Below are 23,009 nucleotides of genomic sequence, written 5' to 3' on the forward strand. Positions count from 1 at the left end.
GAGAAGAAAAAAAAAATAGAATATTTTCAGACACAAGGCAAATGTTACCTTATTCTACCATAGTTAGGCCTCATTCACACGTCAGTTTTTTTTACAAATGTGTTCCATCTATGTTCCTCACACATGGAACACCTACTCATTATAGTCTATAGGGCTGTTCACATGTTCTAATAAAATCACGAAGAAAAGTCCGATTTTAATACGAGTCACAGATCAAAATCACCCTTTCATGTTCCATGGGTCTAGTGATGCCATCCTTGTGGTGCAATCTGTCTGCTGCCCATTTTTAACATTGTAATTGGTAGGAGAAATCTTGCAATTTTTTTTTTGCATATAATCAAATCACTATTAGGTCTTGGCCCCACTATCAGTATTCGGTCAGTATTTTTTCGCAGGAGTGGGAGCCAAAACCTGGAGTGGGTGATAAATACAGAATTGGTGACTTGTTTCTATTATATCTTTTCTCTGATCGTTCCTCACCTGGTTTTGGCTCCCACTCCTGAGAAAAAATACTGACCAAATACTGATAGTGGGGCTGCGGCCTTAAATAGGCCCCACTGACCAACCACTAATGAAAATCTGATCAGGCACACTGATGGAAATCGGACCTTTTTTAATGTGCTAGAAAAAAAAAATCGACATCTGAATGAAGCCTTAGCTATGTCACCCAAACATGGGTGGTAGCATGTTGCATCTTTTTAGAAAGTCACAATTTATAAATGTGTCTAAATAGTCAAAGCAAAATCAGCCCCTATTCATTGACAAAAACCTGAGATTTTGGTGCAAAGTATTTTAAAATGGTACATAGATCCAAGGGGTAATGTTTCTCCTTGCGGAGACTGACTTGTCAAGACTGACATGCCGAGGTGAGGAGACATTTAAGACGTAATGCTTGTCTTGGAAATATGCAAATTGTCTCTTCAGAAAGGAAGAGGACTAGAACTCTAGTGTACTTCCTATAGGTGGCGCTAGAGTTCTAGTCCTATTCCTCTCTGAAGAGACAATTTGCATATTTCCCAGACGAGCATTATGGCATAAATGTCTCCTCACCTCGGCATGTCAGGTTTGACATGTCAGTCTCCGCAAGGAGAAACGTTACCCCTTGGATCCCGGTCAGACGCCTCTCACCCAGCCCGACCAGATCTCACTCTTTGCACGGATGAGGGGCAGTACCCCGAAACACAGCGTCTGCAAATTGAGATTTTGGCTTTAATACTAATTCATGTGAAAAGGCTTGCTAGAGAGTCAATATTGACTATTAGGATTGCTACTTCCTATAGGTGGCGCTAGAGTTCTAGCCCTCTTCCTCTCTGAACAGACAATTTGCAAAATGGTACATCTAAATGCTAAGAAGTTGTTCACTTTTCACATAGGAGTTCTATCTGGTTTTTCATGGATAGCACTGATGTCTGGTATAGCCAATGGGACTGTTCACATGTCCAATTTTTTTTTTTTGCGGATGAAGTCCACACCAAATTGCAAAGACATGCCCGATACTGATCCAAGTGTCAGATCAAGATCTGCAAGGCAAGTCTGTGTGTCCGGGAAAAAAAATCGGACCACACTCAGACATTATCCAAGTGTTGTCTGTTTTTCATTGACTGCTAGATAGGAGAAAGTGGAGAAACTTTTTTTTTTGTTTCTCTTGTGAGAAAAACTGATGAAAGTCGGACCAAAATAAAATGATAAAATCTAGGACTGTTTTTCTCATACGATGTTTGAATAAGCCTTTAACATGGTTCATGCAAGAAAGAAAAAATAAAAGCGCAAATTATGCAAAAAAAAAAGTGGAGTAAAAGGAATAGCTGCCCCTTCGAATATGAAGATCTTGTGTTACTGCTCCTTTAAGTGTCATATATACTCAGCTTCTCTGCATTTACTTCTGGCAATAAGGATTGAGGCTAACCAGGAAGTGAGGGGAAGAAACAAACAGCAAAAAGCTGCAAGAATGCTCTGCGCATTGTCTGCTCCGCTCTGTGTAATCTGCGCTTTCCTTGTCTTGTGCCTTTTGATATTTCTGGGAGTAACTTGGTATGAATCCTCAAAAGTTGAGATCCCATCAGGGGTTGCAAATCCTAATTTACTTCGGAGAATTCATACATTTTCCACTGGTGCATTCATCCTGGTGAGTCCATAACCTGAACCCAAAGAATTTCTGATCCGTGTTGTTGTTGTTTTTTTTCTATAATTTTATTTTCTTACAAAGTTCAGAATCTTAATTCTGGCTGTCTGAGCGCACAACGGGTCAGCTGCTGGGATCAATGCAGTGATTGGGATTTCATAAGACTACATTAACACTCTTTTTATGGTTGAAAAACGTGCATTTTCTATGCTATTCTGTTCTTTTTTTTCTTGAGGGTGTGGGGAGGTGAGGAGTGAGAGGGGGAGGAGGAAATAGAGAGGACAAATCTTAGTTTGCTGTGGTTTTGCAACAGTTTACCCCAAAAACGCTCAAAAGTGGTCAGTTTTTGTTCTTTTTAATTTCCTATTCTTTTTTTTTTTTGCCGCTGCTTCTCGTAAATCTGTTTTTTCTTTTTTTTAAAAAAACGCTATACTGTTCTAGAGATAATTGCCTGTTTATTCAGTGCTTCCAATAAGCTAATTTTTATGGAAGTTCTCAGGTGTGCAGCATCAGCCACTCCCCTCTCCTATATCGTCTCTGCTCTGGCAATCTACGAGTGCAGTCGAGTCGATTAAGGAGAGTTTTTCTTTGACTGTTGCTTGGAGATTTGGTTGTGTGCATAGTCCCATCCTCTTCTATTTTTGTTTACCTTCCTAATTCCTTCGGTGTTTCCCTCTATTGTCTATGAGTGAATATTTTGTGTGGTTGGTACTTTCATTTGTCCCTGTACGTTTTTCCTTGTTTGTCTGGTTTGTGTATATTCATAGACTATTCTTCCTGACTTCCCTGAGTGAGGGAGGGACAGATAAGGGCTGATTCAGTAGAACAGCAAGGTACGTGGCCCCAGCATCTTCACCATTAGAAGTCACCTGGGGAACAGGGATAGATAGGGCACCCATAGTGTTAGGGACAGGGTATGAGCCCTTGGTCCTGGGTTGTCAGACAACGGCATCATGACAACATGTCTTTAGGCTGTTCTGCATTATTACCCTGTAAACCACGCTATCTTGGTAAAGGCCGTAAAAACTAGAACTAAATAAAGAGGCCCATATCTCTGCAACCATGTGTCAGACTTAAAAATTATATATAAAAATTTTCAAGCTTCTCTTACCCATTAAACCATAAAAATTGGCAGCACTCAGAAGACACGTGAATAGCATCCAAGTGCTATCCATTTCTTTCACACACCAATTCACATGGGCGATTTTGATCTGCAAATCCAATCAAAATACGTACATGACTGTTTTTTGGGGGGGTTTTGTAGGCAATCCCTCCACCTCTCCTCTCTTAAAAAAAGCCCATACACCATCATGGGTGTGGTTCTAGCCATGGAACACATAGATGTCTACTTGAGTACTTAGACATGGTACATGCTCTAAACATAACCACAATTCACATATTGGGTGACAAACTTTTGAAATCCAGAGATCCAGTTTATGTTGACAGTCTGCCATGCTTTTTATTACAGCGACATCTTGTTTATCACATGGAATATGGTTTTTAAATGTGAACCTATAGGAGATGTATGCCACTATATAATACAACACTCCGATGTATCTGAGGCATGAGTAGAGAAATACAACTGAAGCCTCAAATGCAGTGTGATCTGAGACTTGTTCCACCAGAATTCAGTGGAGAGAACCACACGCACACAGCTGTCCAATATGTGGTTGCCGTTAGGGCTCAGATGGTCTGGGTAAGTGGGGGGTCCCTACCAAATATCATTTTGTGCCTAAAGACCTTTACCAATTTTAACTTGCAAAATCAAGCATTTATCATGTTGTTTGTTAATAATTCACCGGAATGTTTTTGGGGGAAATGCAATATGAGTTTTTTTTGTAGGGAAAGGCTCTTGATAAACTCGGAGTAGGGAACGTTCCTCGCCTTATTAATTATTTACAAAAAATATCAGTACCTAAGCCGAAGGATGATCCAGAGATCTTCAAGAAAGATTTACAATTTGGAGGAGTGCCGGTGAGAGTCTACCAGCCCCGATCTACTTCAGCTCGTGGCAGAAAAGGAGTCATGTTCTTTCATGGAGGAGGATTCATGTTTGGAAGTATTGGTAAGAAAATCAGTGGTTGATCCTTAGCTATTCATTTGTCTAAGGGAGAATGCACACAGCTGTATTAAAAGGGTTGTCCACTGATGGGCTGCAGCTCTGACACATCCTTCAGATGTCCAAGTTTCGCCTGAGGGAAGTGTGAGTGAGGCAAGTCCATTAATGGTAGCATAACAATGTCACACGGGCTTTGAGAGACTCTGTGCCATTTGGGAGATGAGTATCTGTTATTTTTATTTTACACTGGGGAATACAGTATTTAAGAAGGGGCTGTCCAAGTAGTAGATTCCGTTTTGTAAGGTGCAGTAATAGAGATGTCTTGGAGATGCATGAGTCCTCTACTGTATGTCTATATATCTCAGATTTCGTGTAGAAGCTTTTTCTGTATGAAGTGGTCTATGGGAGGATTACTCTTTACAAACTGAGTCCGTTGAAGACTCCATGCAATGTAAGGTGTAAGAACCCTAATCCAAAGAAGACGAAAGCCGGTCATATATATTGGGTAGATGCTGGCTGATGACGAACTCAACCGACCTCTATTTCTCCCACCTCCACCATAAACATGCACGATAAGCTCAGGTGTACAAGTTAAGCTCTGTTATTTCTTCACTGGAACATTTCAGTTCATTTTGTACATGTGTCATCTGGGTCACCATCTTTTTGTTCTTGGTCAAGACTGAAACTCCTGCAACAGGGTCCCAAACTCTTATGGTTTCAATCTGGTAGAAAGAATAAGCCCACTATTTGTGATAGGGCAAAATATAAGAGCTGGCCTCTAAAACTACCAAACAGCAGAACCACTCACATTGCCTGCCCCAGCCAGCCCTTTGCCTCCCTTCTTCTTCTTCCCCACATGGATGTGATTTCTCTGCACTGCTGTGTATGGAAAGATCCAGATGCCGGTCTCTGGCTCTCCATCATCAATCACACCTTTGCTTCCTCCTTTCTTCCTATGTTCTTCTGTATAAAAAAATCTACAGTGGATTTATGGGTTAAAGAGTAACTAAACTATGAAGCTGTTTTTTTCAATTTTGCCGGGCACTTTAATGGCCGGTAGATCAGTGGGGTTCAGGTTCTAAGACCCTAGACCCCTGATTAGTGCAAAGCTCAGCAGGTAGGCGCACAGATAGCGGAGTTCAGATTGCTTGTTTGTCATTTTTTTTTTAATAAAGTGGTTAGCACTGTTGCTTTGCAGCGCTAGGGTACTGGGTTAAAATCCCAGCATGGAAAACATCTGCAAGGAGTTTGTATGTTCTCCCTGTGTTTGCTTGGTTGTCCTACAGGTTCTCTGGTTTTCTCCCACACTCCAAAGACATATGTTACGCACGTGGTTGTGGGACCACTGTGTCACGGTCCAGGGAGAGCCTGGAGGGGTGTAACTAGGTGAACACCTGACTCTTCACTAGAGTCCCTGATGGTGGGGATAGACTTGGCTCCAGATGTATAATAGGTGCTACTCCAGGACGGATCCCGGAGCCGTGGCAGCTGACCCCCAAACGGGCAGAGAAGCGGGACTGGCCAGGAACTGGATAGCAGGAGAGACGCAACTGGTAGGCGGATGCAGGATCAGGAACAGGTAGTACTGGTACAGAAACACGGGACGACCACAGATATGGGATCACAGGTGCAGGTACAGGGGTGCTGGTTCTGGGAACAGGACGTAGGATCAGGCAGGACGGGTTCGGGTATAGGTAAAGCAGGACGTACCGGAACAGGTGCAGACAAGGCTGACAGGATTGGTAGACGGGACGGACAGGATCAGATGCAGAGTGCACAGGTAAGGGACCTTACAACTAGGAAGCAGGATCAATACTGACAGCTGAAGTTGCTAAGGCATCTCCCAATAGGCTGGCTGGGGACGACTTTAGCAATAGAACACGCTCGTCCTTTAAGAGTCAGGGTACGCGTGTGCCGTGCACAGGTCCTTGGAGCAAACAGACGCCGAGGGAGTGCGGGTGAGTAAGTAAACACGCCGGTGTCCCTGCAAGGGGGAGGGAGAGGACATGTGCAGGGGTGCCGGCGCTGTCCTAACAACATACTGATAGGGAACTTAGATTGAGAGCCCCAATGGGGACAGTGATTATAATGTATGTAAAGCGCAGAAGAAAATGATGGCGCTATATATGCAACGCATAATAATAATAGTCATACTGAGCGGGAAGGAGTGGTGGTGTCATCTATTGGAAGACGAGCGGTATTGTGAACTCCATTTGCAGTAGAAGCAGGGGGCCGCCAATTGTACCTCATACATCTGGCTCTCTTCCGTGTAGCATCTAGTATCCTCTCTATATATAAACATGACTGGTTACTATATGCAACAGAGAATTGTTTTTTTTATTGATGGAACAGATCTGATAACTAATATCTTGTTTGGTTTTAGACACCTACGACTCTCTCTGCCGATACCTAACAAAATATTCTGGAGCAGTGGTTGTCTCTGTTGGGTAAGGGGGTATCTTTCCGCTAACATTTCCTTACGTTATAATTAAACTAATACTGTAGTTATGATGAATTATGTGTAATGTTCATCACTTCAGCCTTCAAGTATTGTGACAACTAATTTCCAAGAGTGTTGTCCCAAGCAATCAATCTAATTATAAAGGTGAAGTCCATTTGGTTGTTTGGGGCAACTGTCCAAATTTTTCTCTTTAGTAGTTTGTATACACAAGGCCTAATGGGGAAGTAAATTAAAGAAAATCTGTCAGCAGTATTTCGCCCCCCAAATTATTTATATGTGCATGTACAGTGGGTACGGAAAGTATTCAGACCCCTTTACATTTTTCACTCTTTGTTTCATTGCAGCCATTTGGTAAATTCTAAAAAGTTCATTTTTTTTCTCATTAAAGTACACTCTGCACTCCATCTTGACTGAAAAAAACAGAAATGTAGACATTTTTGCAAATTTATTAAAAAAGGAAAACTGAAATATCACATGAGCATAAGTATTTAGACCCTTTGCTCAGACACTCATATTTAAGTCACATGCTGTTCATTTCCTTGTGATCCTCCTTGAGATGGTTCTACTCCTTCATTGGAGTCCAGCTGTGTTTAATTAAACTGATAGGACTTGATCTGGAAAGGCACAAACCTGTTTATATAAGACCTCACAGCTCACAGTGTATGTCAGACCAAATGAGAATCATGAGCTCAAAGGAACTGCCCAAGGAGCTCAGAGACAGAATTGTGGCAAGGCACAGATCTGGCCAAGGTTACAAAAGAATTTCTGCATTACTCAAGGTTCCTAAGAGCACAGTGGTCTCCATAATCCTTAAATGGAAGAGGTTTGGGACCACCAGAAGTCTTTCTACACCTGGCCGTCCAGCCAAACTGACCAATCGTGGGAGAAGAGCCTTGGTGAGAGAGGTAAAGAAGAACCCCATGATCACTGTGGCTGAGCTCCAGAGATGCAGTAAGGAGATGGGTGAAAGTTCCACAAAGTCAACTATCACTGCAGCCCTCCACCAGTCGGGCCGCTATGGCAGAGTGGCCCGACGGAAGCCTCTCCTCAGTGCAAGACATATGAAAGCCCGCATAGAGTTTCCTCAAAAACACATGAAGAACTCCCAGACTAAGAGAAATAAGAAGATTTTCTGGTCTGATGAGATGAAGATAGAACTTTTTGGTGACAATTCTAAGCGGAATGTGTGGAGAAAACAGGCACTTGTAGCGTCGGCGTCTCTGCCTCCTGCCAGGCAGAGACGCCGTTCCCCTCACCACAGCGGTCCTGCTCCGGCGACCTCCAGCTCCTGCTTTTGCGCGCACCGCGCGCAGCTTCCCGGGCACTGTGCTTAGGGCGCATGCGCGCGCTCACTCCCTCTTAAAGGGGCCGCACGCGCCGTCCTAAAGAGTCCCCGGCCAATGGCCGGAGGACCATTCCTATATAAAGCACCCCCTCCAAAATGGAAGTGCCCGTGCAAGGTTGTTGTTTGTGTGCTAACACTCTCCTCAGCCCTCAGGTTCCAGTGTCCCCCAGCCTGTCGGTTAGCCGTGCCCGCCAGCCTGTCTGTCAGCCGTGCTGCCTCCCTGTCTGCCCAGTTCACCTGTCAGGCCACCTGCCGTGTCCGCCTGCTTGCCAACCCGGATCACCCGTCTGGCTACCTGCCGTGTCCGCCTTCTTGCCAACCCGGATCACCCGCCTGGCTACCTGCCGTGCTTGCCAACCCGGATCACCCGTCAGGCTACCTGCCGTGCTCTCCCGCTGTACCTGTCAGCTTCAGCCATCTGACCCGTGGGAGTCGCCTGCTCTCACACAAGGTCAGTCCCAGAGTGGCACCTGGTCCACCTGCCCGGTCCCTCCTTGGTTCACGGAGTCGACTAAACCACCGTGCGACCAGGGTCGGTCCGAGAAGGCACTTAGTTATGCCCCTCTGGTCCCTCCTTGCATCCCAGCACAGAGGTTCCACCACCCAGATCCGTAACAGTTTGCACAGGCCATGGAGCCCGGTGACTCCCAGGCTCCTTCGTTCTCTGACCTGTACCAAGAGGTCTCTCACCAGAGATCCCAACAGGATACTATCCTGTCCTATCTGCGGGCAGTCAACTCCCACCTGGACGCGCTGTCCACCCCGACTGTGTCCGCCTCTAACCGAGCGGCACCTCAACCGAGTGGCGCTGTGGCACCCGGCTTTGGACCCCGGCTCTCTGCGCCTCCACGTTTTGGTGGTGACCCCGTCCTATGTCGGGGCTTCATAAATCAGTGCACGCTGCACTTTGAACTCCTGGCACACCAGTTCACCTCCGACCGGGCCAAGGTGGCGTTCATGTCTCACCTCACCGGAGAGGCATTGGCGTGGCCTAACTCTCTGTGGGAGAGAGGGGATCCTCTGGTGTCCGATCTTCAGGCTTTCCTCGTGGCCTTCGATGAGCCCGGACGAAAATCTTCTACTGCCTCCTCACTTCTCCGACTCCGCCAAGGTAGTCTCACTGTGGGCCAGTATGCCGTATGTTTCCGAACACTCACATCTGAACTTGCCTGGAACAATGAGGCCCTGGTGTCTACCTTTTGGGGGAGCCTTTCAGGACGGATCAAGGATGAGCTAGCCGGTCGTGACATACCTCCCTCCCTGGACGACCTGGAATCATTAACTACCCGGATTGACATCTGTTTCCTGGAACGCGCTAAGGAGATGACCCATGAGAGGAAACCTCTGCACCTCGCTCCCATCCTCCAAAGTCCAGTCTCGCAACCTGCACTCCCCTGGGTGTCTTCTCCAGAGCCGATGCAAATTGACCAAGTCAAAATGGTCAAGTCTCACCAGGAGACCCGTCGTACCGAGGGGAGTTTCTTCTATTGTGGCAATATTGAGCATCAGATCCGCTCTTGACCGGGAGACTCCAGTGTCTAGGACCTCTCGGAGAGGTCGTCCTAGGCAAGAGTTCTTCCTCTCCACCCTTGACTCTGTCAGTTTCCGTTACCAGTGGTGAGACCCGCTTCTTCGAGACTGCCCATCTGGATTCCAGAGCCGCTGGGAATCTCATCCAACAGGCCGTCGTGGAGCATTTTCAGATTCCTACCATACGTCTGGCGGAACCTTTAGCAGTTTCCTCTATGGATGGAAAGCTTCTCCCTGAAACCATCTTGTTGGTCACTGAGCCGGTAACTCTTCAGGTGGGAATGCTGCACTCGGAGAAGATCTCCTTTTACGTACTGTCCGGTCTCTCTCATCCCATCTTGCTTGGCCTGCCTTGGTTACAGAGACATGAGCCCGTCCTGAATTGGAGCTCGGGAGTGGTGCTCCGTTGGGGTCAGGAATGCCAATAGACCTGTCTGTTTCCAGTTCGTCCTGCTCGACCCCCGTCTACTCCAGCTAATCTACCTGGCCTGCCAGCACCCTACTGGTCCTATGCGGACGTTTTTGATAAAAAGGAGGCAGAAACACTACCACCTCATAGGCTGTATGATTGCCCCATCGACCTAATACCTGGTGCTTCACCTCCTCGCGGGCGAAACTACCCTTTGTTGCTGGCCGAGACCCGTGTCATGTCTGAATATATTGAAGAAAATCTTGCTAAGGGATTTATCCAGAAATCCACCTCTCTGGCTGGAGCAGGATTCTTCTTCGTCAAGAAGAACGGCTCTCTTCATCCTTGTATCGACTATAGAGGCCTAAACCAGATTACCATCAAGAATAAGTACCCCCTGCCTCTCATCTTGGAGCTGTTTGACCGCCTAAAAGGAGCAAAGGTCTTCACTAAGCTTGACCTGCGTGTGGCGTACAATCTGGCCCGGATCCGCCAGGGAGACGAGTGGAAGATGGCATTCAACACCCGGGATGGTCACTACGAGTACCGCGTGATGCCCTTCGGTCTCTGTAATCCTACAGCAGTCTTCCAGGAGTTGGTGATCAATAGCTTTTGAGATCTCCTGTATTCCTGCGTGGTGGTGTACCTGAACGATATCTTGGTGTTCTCCCCTGATCTGCCCTCTCACCGGAGGGATGTTCGTCAGGTACTGCTAAGGCTCCGGAAGAATCGCCTGTACGCGAAGTACGAGAAATGCCTTTTTGAGCAGACCTCCCTGCCATTTCTGGGGTATATCATCTCTGAGACCGGACTGCAGATGGATTCCGAGAAGGTGTCTGCCGTCTTAAAGTGGCCCAACCTGAGGGGTTGAAGGCTATTCAGCGGTTTCTGGGATTCGCTAACTATTACCGTCTTTTCATTCCTCATTTCTCCTCCCGGACAGCTCCCATCTCTGCTCTTACCCGTAACTGAGCAAATCCCAGGGAGTAGTCTCCCGAGGCAGAGAATGCCTTTATCTCTCTTAAATAAGCCTTCTCCTCCGCTCCAGTGCTACACTATCCTGATGGCAATAAACAGTTCTTCCTGGAGGTTGATGCCTCTTCCTCCGGAGTCGGAGCAGTGCTCGCGCAGAAATCCTAGTCCGGGCGAATGGCGACCTGCGGCTTCTTCTCCAAACTCTTCTCTCTGGCCAAGCGTAATTACTCCATAGGAGATCGAGAACTGCTGGCTATCAAATTAGCGCTGGAGGAGTGGCTTGAGGGGACTCTGCACCGGGTGGTCATCTACACTGACCATAAAAACCTTGCGTATTTGCAGACCGCCCAGAGACTAAACCCGCATCAGGCAAGACGGTCTTTGTTCTTGGCTCGATTCTGCTTCAATCTCCATTACTGCCTGGCAGACAAGAACATTAAAGCCGATGCTCTATCCCGCTCTTTTCTGTCTTCCGACCCGGAGGAGGAGCCTCTACACATCATTGATCCCTCCAGAATAATGACTGTTGCTCCATTTGACCTGTCTCATCTACCTCCTGGTAAGACCTTTGTAGCGGCTCAGGATCGGAAGAGGGTCTTACTCTGGGGCCATTCGTCCAAACTGGCTGGCCATGCCGGCCAGAGGAAGACACTTCTGCTCATTGCCCAGCACTATTGCTGGCCCACCCTGCACAAAGTCGTCTCCTTCCTCTTCCTGTGCCTTCCACTCCGTGGCAACATATTGCAATGGATTTCATCACGGATCTTCCAGTATCGGCCGGTTCTACTGTCATTTGGGTGGTCGCCGACCGCTTCTCCAAGATGGCTCACTTCACTCCTCTACCTGGTCTTCCGCCTGCACCTGTGCTGGCTAAGGACTTTATCCGTCACATCTTCCCTCTCCATGGCTTACCCCTCCACATTGTCTCGGACCGAGGAGTTCAGTTCTCTTCTCGCTTTTGGAGAGCCACGTGCAAGCTGCTGGATGTCTCTTTGGATTTCTCTTATGCCTATCATCATCAGTCCAATGGTCAAGTGGAATGTATCAATCAGATCCTTACCAGCTTTCTTCGGCACTTTGTCAATGCTCACCATAGCGATTGGGTTGAGCTCCTGCCCTGGGCAGAGTTTTCCTATAACAACCATGTGAGTGAGTCCTCTGCTAAGTCTCCGTTTTTTGTGGTCTACGGTCAGCACCCCTGGATTCCGTTTCCCGTCTCCGCTTCAGTGGACAATCCTGCTGTGGAGTCTCTCGTCAGTGAATTTTCTGCGATTTGGGAGGACACTAGATCTGCGCTTCTTCAGTCCTCCGAGCATATGAAGAAGCATGCTGATAAGAGACGTCTGGATCCGCCTCAATTCAATCCGGGAGACAAGGTCTGGCTTTCCTCCAAATATGTCCGTCTCAAGATACCATCATATAAGTTGGGTCTGTGGTTCATCGGTCCGTTAGAGATTCTGAACCAAATAAATCCAGTGGCTTACAAGCTGAAACTCCCGGCCTCCTTACGGATTCCCAACTCCTTTCACATGTCTCTCCTCAAAAGTGTTGTCCTTAATTCTTTCTCTGACGATCCAGGTACCGCTCCAGCTCCAGTCTCCGCTGAGGACGTCTTTGAGGTAGAGAACATTTTGGCCATCAAGAGGGTAAGAGGAAAGACTTTCTTTCTTGTGGATTGGAAGGGGTTTGGTCCTGAGGAAAGATCTTGGAAGCACAGGGAGAACATTCATGCCCCTCGTCTTCTTGAAAAATTTCTTGCGGGCCTAAAGAAGAGGGGGCGTAAAGGTTGGGGTACTGTAGCGTCGGCGTCTCTGCCTCCTGCCGGGCAGAGACGCCATTCCCCGGTCCGGCGTCCTCCAGCTCCCCTGCTCCTGCTGCTGCTGTTGCGCGCACCACGCACAGCTTCCCGGGGGACTGTGCTTAGGGCGTGTGCGCGCGCGCTCCCTCCTTCTTAAAGGGGCCGCGCGCGCCGTCCTAAAGAGTCCTCAGCCAATGGCCGGAGGACCACTCCTATATTAAGCACCTCCTCCAAAATGGAGGTGCATGTGCAAGGTTGTTGTTTGTGTGCTAACACTCTCCTCAGCCCTCAGGTTCCAGTGTCCACCAGCCTGCCTGTTAGCCGTGCCTGCCAGCCTGCCTGTTAGCCGTGCCTGCCAGCCTGTCTATCAGCCATGCCCACCAGCCTGCCTGTCTACCCGGATCACCTGTCAGGCCACCTGCTGTGTCCGCCTGCTTGCCTACCCGGATCACCTGTCAGGCCACCTGCTGTGTCCGCCTGCTTGCCAACCCGAATCACCCGCCTGGCTACCTGCCGTGCCCGCCTGCTTGCCAACTCGAATCACCCATCAGGCTACCTGCCATGCTCTCCCACTGTACCTGTCAGCTTCAGCCATCTGACCCGTGGGAGTCGCCTGCTCTCACACAAGGTCAGTCCCAGAGTGGCACCTGGTCCGCCTGCCCGGTCCCTCCTTGGTTCATGGAGTCGACTAAGCCGCCGTGCGACCAGGGTCGGTCCGAGTAGGCACTTAGTTACGCCCCTCTGGTCCCTCCTTGCATCCCAGCACAGAGGTTCCACCACCCGGATCCGTAACAGCACTGCTCATCACCTGCCCAATAAAATCCCAACAGTGAAACATGGTGGTGGCAGCATCATGCTATGGGGGTGTTTTTCAGCTGCAGGGACGACTGGTTGCAATTGAAGGAAACATGAATGTTGCCAAGTACAGAGATATCCTGGATGAAAACCTCTTCCAGAGTTCTCTGGACCTCATACTTGGCCGAAGGTTCACCTTCCAACAAGACAATGACCTAAGCACACAACCAAAATAACAAAGGAGTGGCATCAGAACAACTCTGTGACCATTCTTGACTGGCCAAGCCAGAGCCCTGACCTAAACCCAATTGAACATCTCTGGAGAGACCTGAAAATGGCTGTCCACCAACGTTCACCATCCAACCTGACGGAACTGGAGAGGATCTGCAAGGAAGAATGGCAGAGGATCCCCAAATCCAGGTGTGAAAAACTTGTTGCATCATTCCCAAGAAGACTCATGGCTGTACTAGCTCAAAAGGGTGCTTCTACTCAATACTGAGTAAAGGGTCTGAATACTTATGACCATGTGATATTTCAGTTTTTCTTTTTTAATAAATTTGCAAAAAATTCTATATTTGTTTTTTTTTTCAGTCAAGATGGGGTGCAGAGTGTACTTTAATGAGAAAAAAAATTAACTTTTTTAGAATTTACCAAATGGCTGCAATGAAACAAAGAGTGAAAAATTTAAAGGGGTCTGAATACTTTCCGTACCCACTGTATTTCTTCTAAAGACATGTTCAGCAATACCTTAACATGACCAGTCCGCTACTGAGAAATCACCATTTGAATTGATATTGAAATGAGGCTGAAGAGCTATGGTAGATCTGAAGCCTCTGTCACTCCAGCTCTATTCCAGACACAGCATTGCTTCCTCCTGCTTGACTGACGGACTCCTTTGCTTAAAGTCACACAATATAGAGGCTGTCATTCAAGAAGAAGAAGGTGGCGCTGGGCAGGGAATAGAGCTGGAGTGACAGAGGCTTAAGATCAGCCTCATTTGCATATCAATTCTAACGTTGATTTCTTAGTAACAGAGGAGTGGACTGGCCATGTAAAGGTATTGCTGGACTTGTCTTTGAAAGTGCTACATGTGCTCATAAATAGTTTAGGGGTGTGATATCCTGCTGACAGAATCTCTATAATTGCTTTTTCTTTGCAGAAATGTTCTGTTTTGTTTTTTTTCATTTCGATCGTTTTTCATTCCATTTTTCCAAGGGCCATAAATAAGTTGCAGTTTTGAATGCTTCTATATAATATACCATGAAATGTGAAATAAAAGGGGGGCACAGGGTGGCAGATGGTGGGTGTAAACTGCAATGATTGGATCTAGCTCTGATCACTGCAGTTACAGGTAGGTGCTGGCTATATCACAAGATAGGTATCTATTAACTCTTATTTTTGAAAAAGGAGGCTGCTACATGATTTACTGCATAATCAATGGCCTGCGTATTACTTTAAAATAATGGTATTAAAGTTGTGATCCGCTTTAAGGGGTTGTCCACTACTAGGGCAACCCCTTCTTAAAGTAATTGTTCAGCCCCGATAAAATAAAAACACCTATACTGTCCTCCCGTACCTGCTCCGTTCCAGCGGTGTCAGCACACGCGGTCCCGGTGTAACAGGCCAGATAACCCCCCCCCCCGCCCAGAATATACCCGGGGTTAAAGTGGCCTAGGCCAGATTATACCCCAGGTATATTCTGCTATACCCTGGGGTATAAATTGGCCTAGGCCAGATTATACCCCTCCAGGTCAGAATATACCCCAGCTGCTGTAGATCAGATTTTTCACGCTTTTGAGAACCATTGAGTGATTTAGTTAATAACGGGGGCCCAGTCAGTGCACAGGGGCCCCAGGCAACACACAGGTTCCGCAGGCCGGTCACAGGGGGGCAGAGACAGCACTGTGGATGTCATGTTTCTTTCAAACATGCTAAATACACTCACAACCATTCATAACAGGATCCACTAAACTGTAAGTACTAACATCCATTCTGCTCAGGAACACCAAAAGTGTGCCTTTGATCGCCGACACAACAGCAACAAAGAAATCACTGCTGGCACCATTGTTTATATCAAGAATCAATGTTATATTCATCGCATGGGTTCAAAGATGGAACCTGTTATGATCTGCTACAAGAACTAAGGAAAGAAAGGGAATCTGTCCCTACAATAAGACTAAGCTAATTCCCTACGTTGCAGCGGGCGACCTGTTCCTTGTGAACAGACCTGCCTTCGTCCTCAGCTAGTCTGAACGCAGACCTATAGAATAAAGGGAGGGGTCCCTAAAAGTACTAAGGACTGGGACAAAATTGGACACCTCCTAGCAGATGTTGTAGCGGAGCAAAAAGACAAACAGACAAAAAGTACTTAGAGGTCCAAAGGACCAAACGAACTAGAGAGATAGGTACAAAAGCACCTGGCTAGATAGAAAGTCAAATAACACTGAAGTCCAGCAAAGCCAGAAGGGCGGAGCTAGAATAAATAGGTAGCAGGTCACGTGACCAAAATAGAAAAAAACTAACAGGAGACTTCTAACAGAACCACGCTAGGTTGGACTCTACTTATTTGTAGAATCCTTAACCAAACTTAAGAACAATAAGACTGGCAAGATACTATGCAACACCTACCATGTGAGCAACCTTAAGATTTACCAGGATGAAGAGACTTCCCTACCACCCCAGTCCCCTGATGACTGTCCCAGTGACTCTGCCACACAGAAACAGAAGCAAAGCAAGACTTTCAACCCACTACCAAGTTCAGGAAGGAAGTATCTTACCACAACTCTTGACCTTACGTTTAGTAGGGTTGTGTACTTTGGATGCACAAGAGATCTTGGACAACCATGGCGTACACATAAAACCAAAGGTGATGGGAACTGCTACTTTCGGGCCATCAGCTATATCCTGACAGGAACAGAGGACAGCTACTCCCTTCTCAGAGCTAAAGTCATCCACCACATGAAAACTGACTTGTCCAAAAAACTACAGGGCTACTTTAATCAAGATGTGAATGAATATGTGAACACCTCTGGCATCTCTCATGATGGAGTCTGGGTAACTGATGCAGAAATCATGGCCACAGCAAATCTGTTGAGTTGTGACATCATCATCCACACAAAAGTCGGTGACACCATGGATTGATTGACCTATCCCGCAAGCTTCAATCTGCAGTCAACAACAGAACATGCACTTTATCTTGAAAACAAGCATGTTCATTTTAATGTTATTATCAGTGTTTACCTTTGAACGTTTATATTGTAGTGTCCTGTCACCAGCCATGTGTACGATTATTGGCCGAAAGCCTCTCTGGAACCAATAATCGCCCCATGTAAAGGTACCTTTATAAGTTCAAGGTTTCAGAATGTTATGACTTTTATTATATCCTGAACAGTCAAGTTTTTTTATGAACCGTCAAGGTTTTCTGGATGAAGTAAAAAAAAGTCTGTGTGTTTAGAGTTTTAAACAATAAAATGTTGAAAAATTATGTAATTCTTGAGTATATCACTCATTGGTGCTCATAAATGTGAAAAATCTGATCTTTAACATACTTTAATCTTTAATATACTCAAGAACGGGGCCACAGACGTCACACAGGGGCCCCAGACATCACACATCGCACAGGGGCTCCAGACATCGCACAGGCTTGAGTGATATACTCCAGAATGGGGCCCCAGACATCGCACAGTGGGTCCTAAACAGCGCACAGGGGGGCAGAGACAGCGAACAGGGGAGCAGAGACAGCACACAGCGGGGCAGAGACAGCGCACAAGGGCCCTGTTCGCTGTCTCTGCCCCCCTGTGCGCTGTCTCTGCCCCCGTGTTCTGCCTGGGGCCCCATGCTCTGCCTGGGGCCCCGTTATTGAGTATATCACTCAATGGTTCTCAAAAGCCTGAAAAATCTGATCTACAGCAGCTGGGGCATATTCTGACCCGGAGGGGTATAATCTGGCCTTGGCCAATTTATACCCCGGGGTATAGTTTGGCCTAGGCCAGAATATACCCGGGGTATATTCTGGCCCAGAGGGGTATAAACTAGCCTAGGCCAATTTATACCCCGGGGTATAGTTTTGCCTAGACCAGAATATACCCGGGGTATAATCTGGCCTAGGCCACTTTAACCCCGGGTATATTCTGGGCGGGGGGTTAATCTGGCCTGTTACAACGGAGCTGTGATGCAGTGGAATGACACGTGATGCCCAGCGTCCAATCAGTGCTGGCATCACTGTCCCCACCTTTGGACAAACTGAACATGAAGAGGAAGCCAGGGCTGCAGCCGATTCTGGACTTCCTCTTCATGTTCAGTTTGTCCGAAGGCGGGGACAGTGACGCCAGCACTGATTGGGTGCTGGGCATCACGTGTCATTCCACCGCATCACAGCCCCGGGACCGCGTGTGCTGACACCGCTGGAACGGAGCAGGTACGGGAGGACAGTATAGGTCAGGGGTCCTCAAACTTTTTAAACAGGGGGCCAGTTCACGGTCCCTCAGACCATTGGAGGGCCGGAATATAGTTTTTAAAAAAAACTATGAACAAATTCCTATGCACACTGCACATATCTTATTTTGTAGTAAAAAAAAAAACAATACAGGAACAAATACAATATTTAAAATGAAGAACAAGTAAAGTTAAATCAACCGGTATTTCAATAGGTAGGTAACTGTACCCAATAGGCAGCATAGGTCCTCAATAGGCAGGTAAATGTCCCCAATACGCAGCATCGGTCCTCAATAGGCAGGTAAATATCCCCAATAGGCAGGTAAATGTCCCCAATAGGCAGGTAAATATCCCCAATAGGCAGCATAGGTCCCCAATAGGCAGGTAAATGTACCCAATAGGCAGCATAGGTCCCCATTAGGCAGCATAGGTCCCCAATAGGCAGGTAAATATCCCCAATAGGCAGGTAAATATCCCCAATAGGCAGCATAGGTCCTCAATGGGCAGATAAATGTTCCCAATAGGCAGGCTGTTTCCCCCTTATAATGCCATATGCAGGCTGTTCCACCCCTTATAATGCCCCATGCTGGATGCCACACCCCATATAATGCCCGATGCAGCATGTCACCCCCCCCATATTATGACCCATGCAGCATGTCACCCCCTCATATTATGCCCCATGCAGGATGTCCCTTTCCCCCCATATAATGCCCCATGCAGGATGTCACCCCCCATATAATGCTCCATGCAGTATGTCACCCCCCATATAATGCCCCATGCAGGATATCACTCCCCTGTCTTTATAATGCCCCATGCAGCATGTCACCCCCCCATATAATGCCCCATGCAGCATGTCACCCCCCCATATAATGCCCCATGCAGCATGTCACCCCCCCATATAATGCCCCATGCAGCATGTCACCCCCCCATATAATGCCCCATGCAGCATGTCACCCCCCCATATAATGCCCCATGCAGGATATCACTCTCTTGTCTTTAGAATGCCCCATGCAGGATGTCACCCCCCCCATATAATGCCCCATGCAGCATGTCACACCCCCCCATATAATGCCCCATGCAGCATGTCACCCCCCCATATAATGCCCCATGCAGCATGTCACCCCCCCATATAATGCCCCATGCAGCATGTCACCCCCCCATATAATGCCCCATGCAGCATGTCACCCCCCCATATAATGCCCCATGCAGCATGTCACCCCCCCATATAATGCCCCATGCAGCATGTCACCCCCCCATATAATGCCCCATGCAGCATGTCACCCACCCCATATAATGCCCCATGCAGCATGTCACCCCCCCCATATAATGCCCCATGCAGTATGTCACCCCCCCATATAATGCCCCATGCAGCATATCAACCCCCCATATAATGCTCCATGCAGGATGTCACCCCCCATATTATACCCCTTGTAGGATGTCACCCCCCCATATAATGCCCCATGCAGGATGTCACCCCCCATATCATGCCCCATGCAGGATGTCACCCCCCCATATTATACCCCTTGCAGGATGTCACCCCCCATATAATGACCTATGCCTCCATACATTAAAAAAAAAAAAAAAATCCAATACTCACCTCACTTCTCACTTGCTGCCGCTGCTCTACTCTACTCTGGTGTAGACTCCAGCGTCGCGGCGGCGGCGTTCCGCTCTGCGCTGCCTGTGACGGCACTCGGGAGGACTCGGTGTAAAGACGTCACTGCACCCTCTGACCTGAGACGTCACAGGAAGCGCAGAGCAGGAAGACAGCGGATCTGCAGAGGCACGGGGAGAGGTAAGTATCCGCCTGCCGGGGCCCTGAGCAAGCGGTGGGAGAAGGGCGGGCGCTGACACCGCTCTCCTCTCCTCCGCCCATAGCCCGACGGGCCGGATAAATGTCCTCCGCGGGCCGCATGTGGCCCGCGGGCCGTAGTTTGAGGACCCCTGGTATAGGTGTTTTTAATTTATTGGGGCCGGACATTTAGTTTAAGAAGGGGTTGTCCTAATAGTGGACAACCCCTTTAATACAACTTCTGTCCATGTGGCGTAAACATTTTGATCATTGCGGGGGTCCCCACCTCGGGACCCAACTCTAATCATTTGGGCTTAGATTAACTGCAGAAATCTCTCTCTCTCTGGAGAAAAAAGCCTGACCATGAATTGTTGTCAATGGGCATGGTATAACAATGCAGGAGTAATTAATAATACCTTAAGCAGAGTGCCTTCAGACTTGGTAGAGGTAGGAAAAAGTGATGAGCGAACGTGTTATCCGAGCATGCTCGGGTGATATCCGAGTATCTTGGGCGTGTTCTGATATGTTTGAGTCCCTGTGACTGCATGTTTTGCGGTAGTAGATGGCCGCAACACATGTGAGGATTGCCTATTTGTTAGATATAACCCAAACATGCTTGGATAACACGTTTTCCAAGCACGTTGTAGCCAACAATGCCTGTGAGTATCTTATAATATTTAGGCATTTACCCTTGTTTCCTAAAAACATTTTGATTAATAATTTTAGGTACCGTCTGGCACCAAAACACAGATGTCCAGCTGCATTGGATGACTGTATGTTGGCTACAGTTCACTTTCTGAAGACGGCACAAGATTATGGAGTCAATCCTTCTTCTGTTATAATATGTGGAGACAGTGCCGGGGGCAATCTTACAGCTGGGGTTTGTCAAGCTCTTGTGGGCAGATCAGATATTCCAAAGCCGCTTGCCCAGGTGATGATATACCCTTCGGTCCAGAAGGCGGACTTCAATGTACCATCTTACCAACAAAACAAGATGGTCCCATTATTACTCCGAGAAAATGCTTTATACTACTCACTGACCTACATAGGTAGTGATCTCTCTTTATCAAAAGAAATGATGAAGGGCAGCCATGTACCTCCTGAGATAAGACAAAAATTAAGTAAGTGGTTGAGTTCTGAAGAATTTAAGGTCAAAGGCTACAAACCTCACATCATGGCACCCTTTAGTAAAGATGTTTATGAGAAAGTTAGGAAAGTTCTTGACCGTCCATGTTCTCCTTTGTTGTCTGATGATGCTGTGATCCGGCAACTGCCACAGGCCTACATACTAACATGCGAGTTTGATGTTCTCCGCGATGATGGGATACTATACAAGAAAAGGCTGGAGGACAATGGAGTCCCGGTCACATGGTATCATGTTAAAGATGGCTTCCATGGAATTGTCAGCTTTTTTGATCAACCTGATGGGGTGGCTGGAAAGCTGGCTCTGGATAATGTTATTACTTATATAAAAAAACTTTGATAACTTGTACAAGTGAAAAATTGGTGTTTAGATAACCCAAAATTTTATTCTGTATCAAATGATGGACTTCAGCTTTTTATTTTCAGACCAATTACAAAATTGTAACCTTTTATTGAAGGGTTATCTCAATAAAGTATCGATAGTCGAAGTCCATACATGATGATGATGTGTTAATGTTATGTAATCTGTAGTTTGTTTTGAAAAAGGGTTCTGTCCAAACCTGAAACGCATCAATAAAAATCTACTTGACCTTTTCCATGAGTATGGAACTACTGTTTCCCAACAGCAGCGCTGTCTGTATTATACGTATATACCTGTTCACTTAATGTTTAAATGCTTGGCACAGTGCTTAAAGGAGGAGAAGTAGCTGGCGCCAGAGGTCACAGTTCCTTGGATAACCGAGGAGTAGACACAAGGGAGACACACTCCAGATGCAGCAGAGGCAGGGGAACACTATCAAAGGTCTGGGACAGTTTTCTCAGACCCTCCCACCGCCCAGGCCCTGATGTGCGGGGTACTCAGACAAGGAGGGAAAACTTTTGGAAGATGCTGAAGGAGTACCTTGCCGACCGTACCAGCGTCCTCCGTGATTCCTCTGTGCCTTAGAACTATTGGGTATCTAAGCTGGACACGTATAAACATTAATACAGTGTATATTTATTTACAGGCAAAAAATCAAAGCAATCCTGAAGGCGTATAAGTGTATATATGAATATTTGTATTTATGCTACAAATGTACCCCTGTTCTTCCTTGTCTTCCCCCATTTACTAACCACCTCCCTTTCTCCGTCATAATTATCCTCCATTTCCCACTATTTGGAAATTTTTGTACTTTTTGTAATTCATTAATTTACGGCTTTGTTCTTATTCTGATGTTATGTATTTTTCTTGCAGTAGCGACGTAATGAATAAGGCCTTTCTGTGGCCGAAACGTCTACTGCCGCCTTTTACCATTGTTTTGATTTTTTGCCTGTAAATAAATATACACTGTAATAGCAGTTTGAGTGTGCGATGAATTAACGTTTATGCATTTTCCGGGCATCACAAGTCCGTTTCATCAGCACCTCCTTTAGTATAGACAAAGTGCACGCTAATTATCTACCTACAAGCTGGACACGTGGCATGAACTATTTCTCTACGCCTTGGGGGTCCTGGCCTGCCCTGCTGCTAGCATTTTGTCAGAGCGGGTTTTTAGTGCCGCTGGTGGAATTATAACTGATAGGCGCATCCGCCTGTCAACTCAAAATGCTGACAGGCTGACTCTTATCAAAATGAACAAGGGCTAGATTGGCCCAGAATTCTCGACACCACCGGGTGATAGCAGAGGAGCATATAATCAAATCCAGTGGTTTTTTTTCTGGTCTATTCCCATGCACCCCTTCCCATCTAAACATGAGTATACGCTTCAGGATTTTGTCTTTTTTATGTCGTCGTCCTCCTTCTCCTCCACCACCATATTAACAGGGTGATCATGCAACCCCCCATTAATTTTTTTTAAGAGTGTTTATGATGCCCACATTAAGAATTTTTAGAGGCCTACCTCTAACATTCTTTGATATAAAAGTATACCCCCCAGGGGTAAATGTTTTCCAGCCCATGCACTTAGTGCATGCGCGTTATCAGTCTAGGATACCCACTCCTTTAAAAATGGGAAAAAAATGTTTTCTAAGGCCTTCTACTACATTTCTTCAAAGGGGTATTGGAGTGCCTCCTTCTAATTTTTGGCATCCCTTTCACTTAGTACATATGCTTTACCAGTCTTGGAGACCCACTCCTTAGTAATGGGAAAAATGCTTTTGTGAGGCT

At 46.8% G+C, this 23,009-nt stretch overlaps 1 protein-coding gene across 1 annotated transcript; it reads left to right on the forward strand.

Annotated features, from left to right (window-relative positions):
• Positions 1-1,868: 1,868 nt before the first annotated feature.
• LOC141172486 (arylacetamide deacetylase-like 4) lies at positions 1,869-21,435 on the forward strand. Its single transcript, XM_073656748.1, has 4 exons — positions 1,869-2,125; positions 3,965-4,187; positions 6,565-6,628; positions 20,447-21,435. Exons 1-4 carry the CDS (start codon positions 1,949-1,951, stop codon positions 21,201-21,203), a joined length of 1,221 nt encoding a protein of 406 aa, XP_073512849.1. The 5' UTR covers positions 1,869-1,948; the 3' UTR covers positions 21,204-21,435.
• The last annotated feature ends 1,574 nt before the right edge of the window (positions 21,436-23,009 follow it).

This window comes from Phyllobates terribilis, unplaced genomic scaffold (genome assembly GCF_046119375.1).
Source record: "Phyllobates terribilis strain yellow unplaced genomic scaffold, ASM4611937v1 Scaffold_12__6_contigs__length_324123572, whole genome shotgun sequence".
Lineage (NCBI taxonomy): Eukaryota > Metazoa > Chordata > Amphibia > Anura > Dendrobatidae > Phyllobates > Phyllobates terribilis.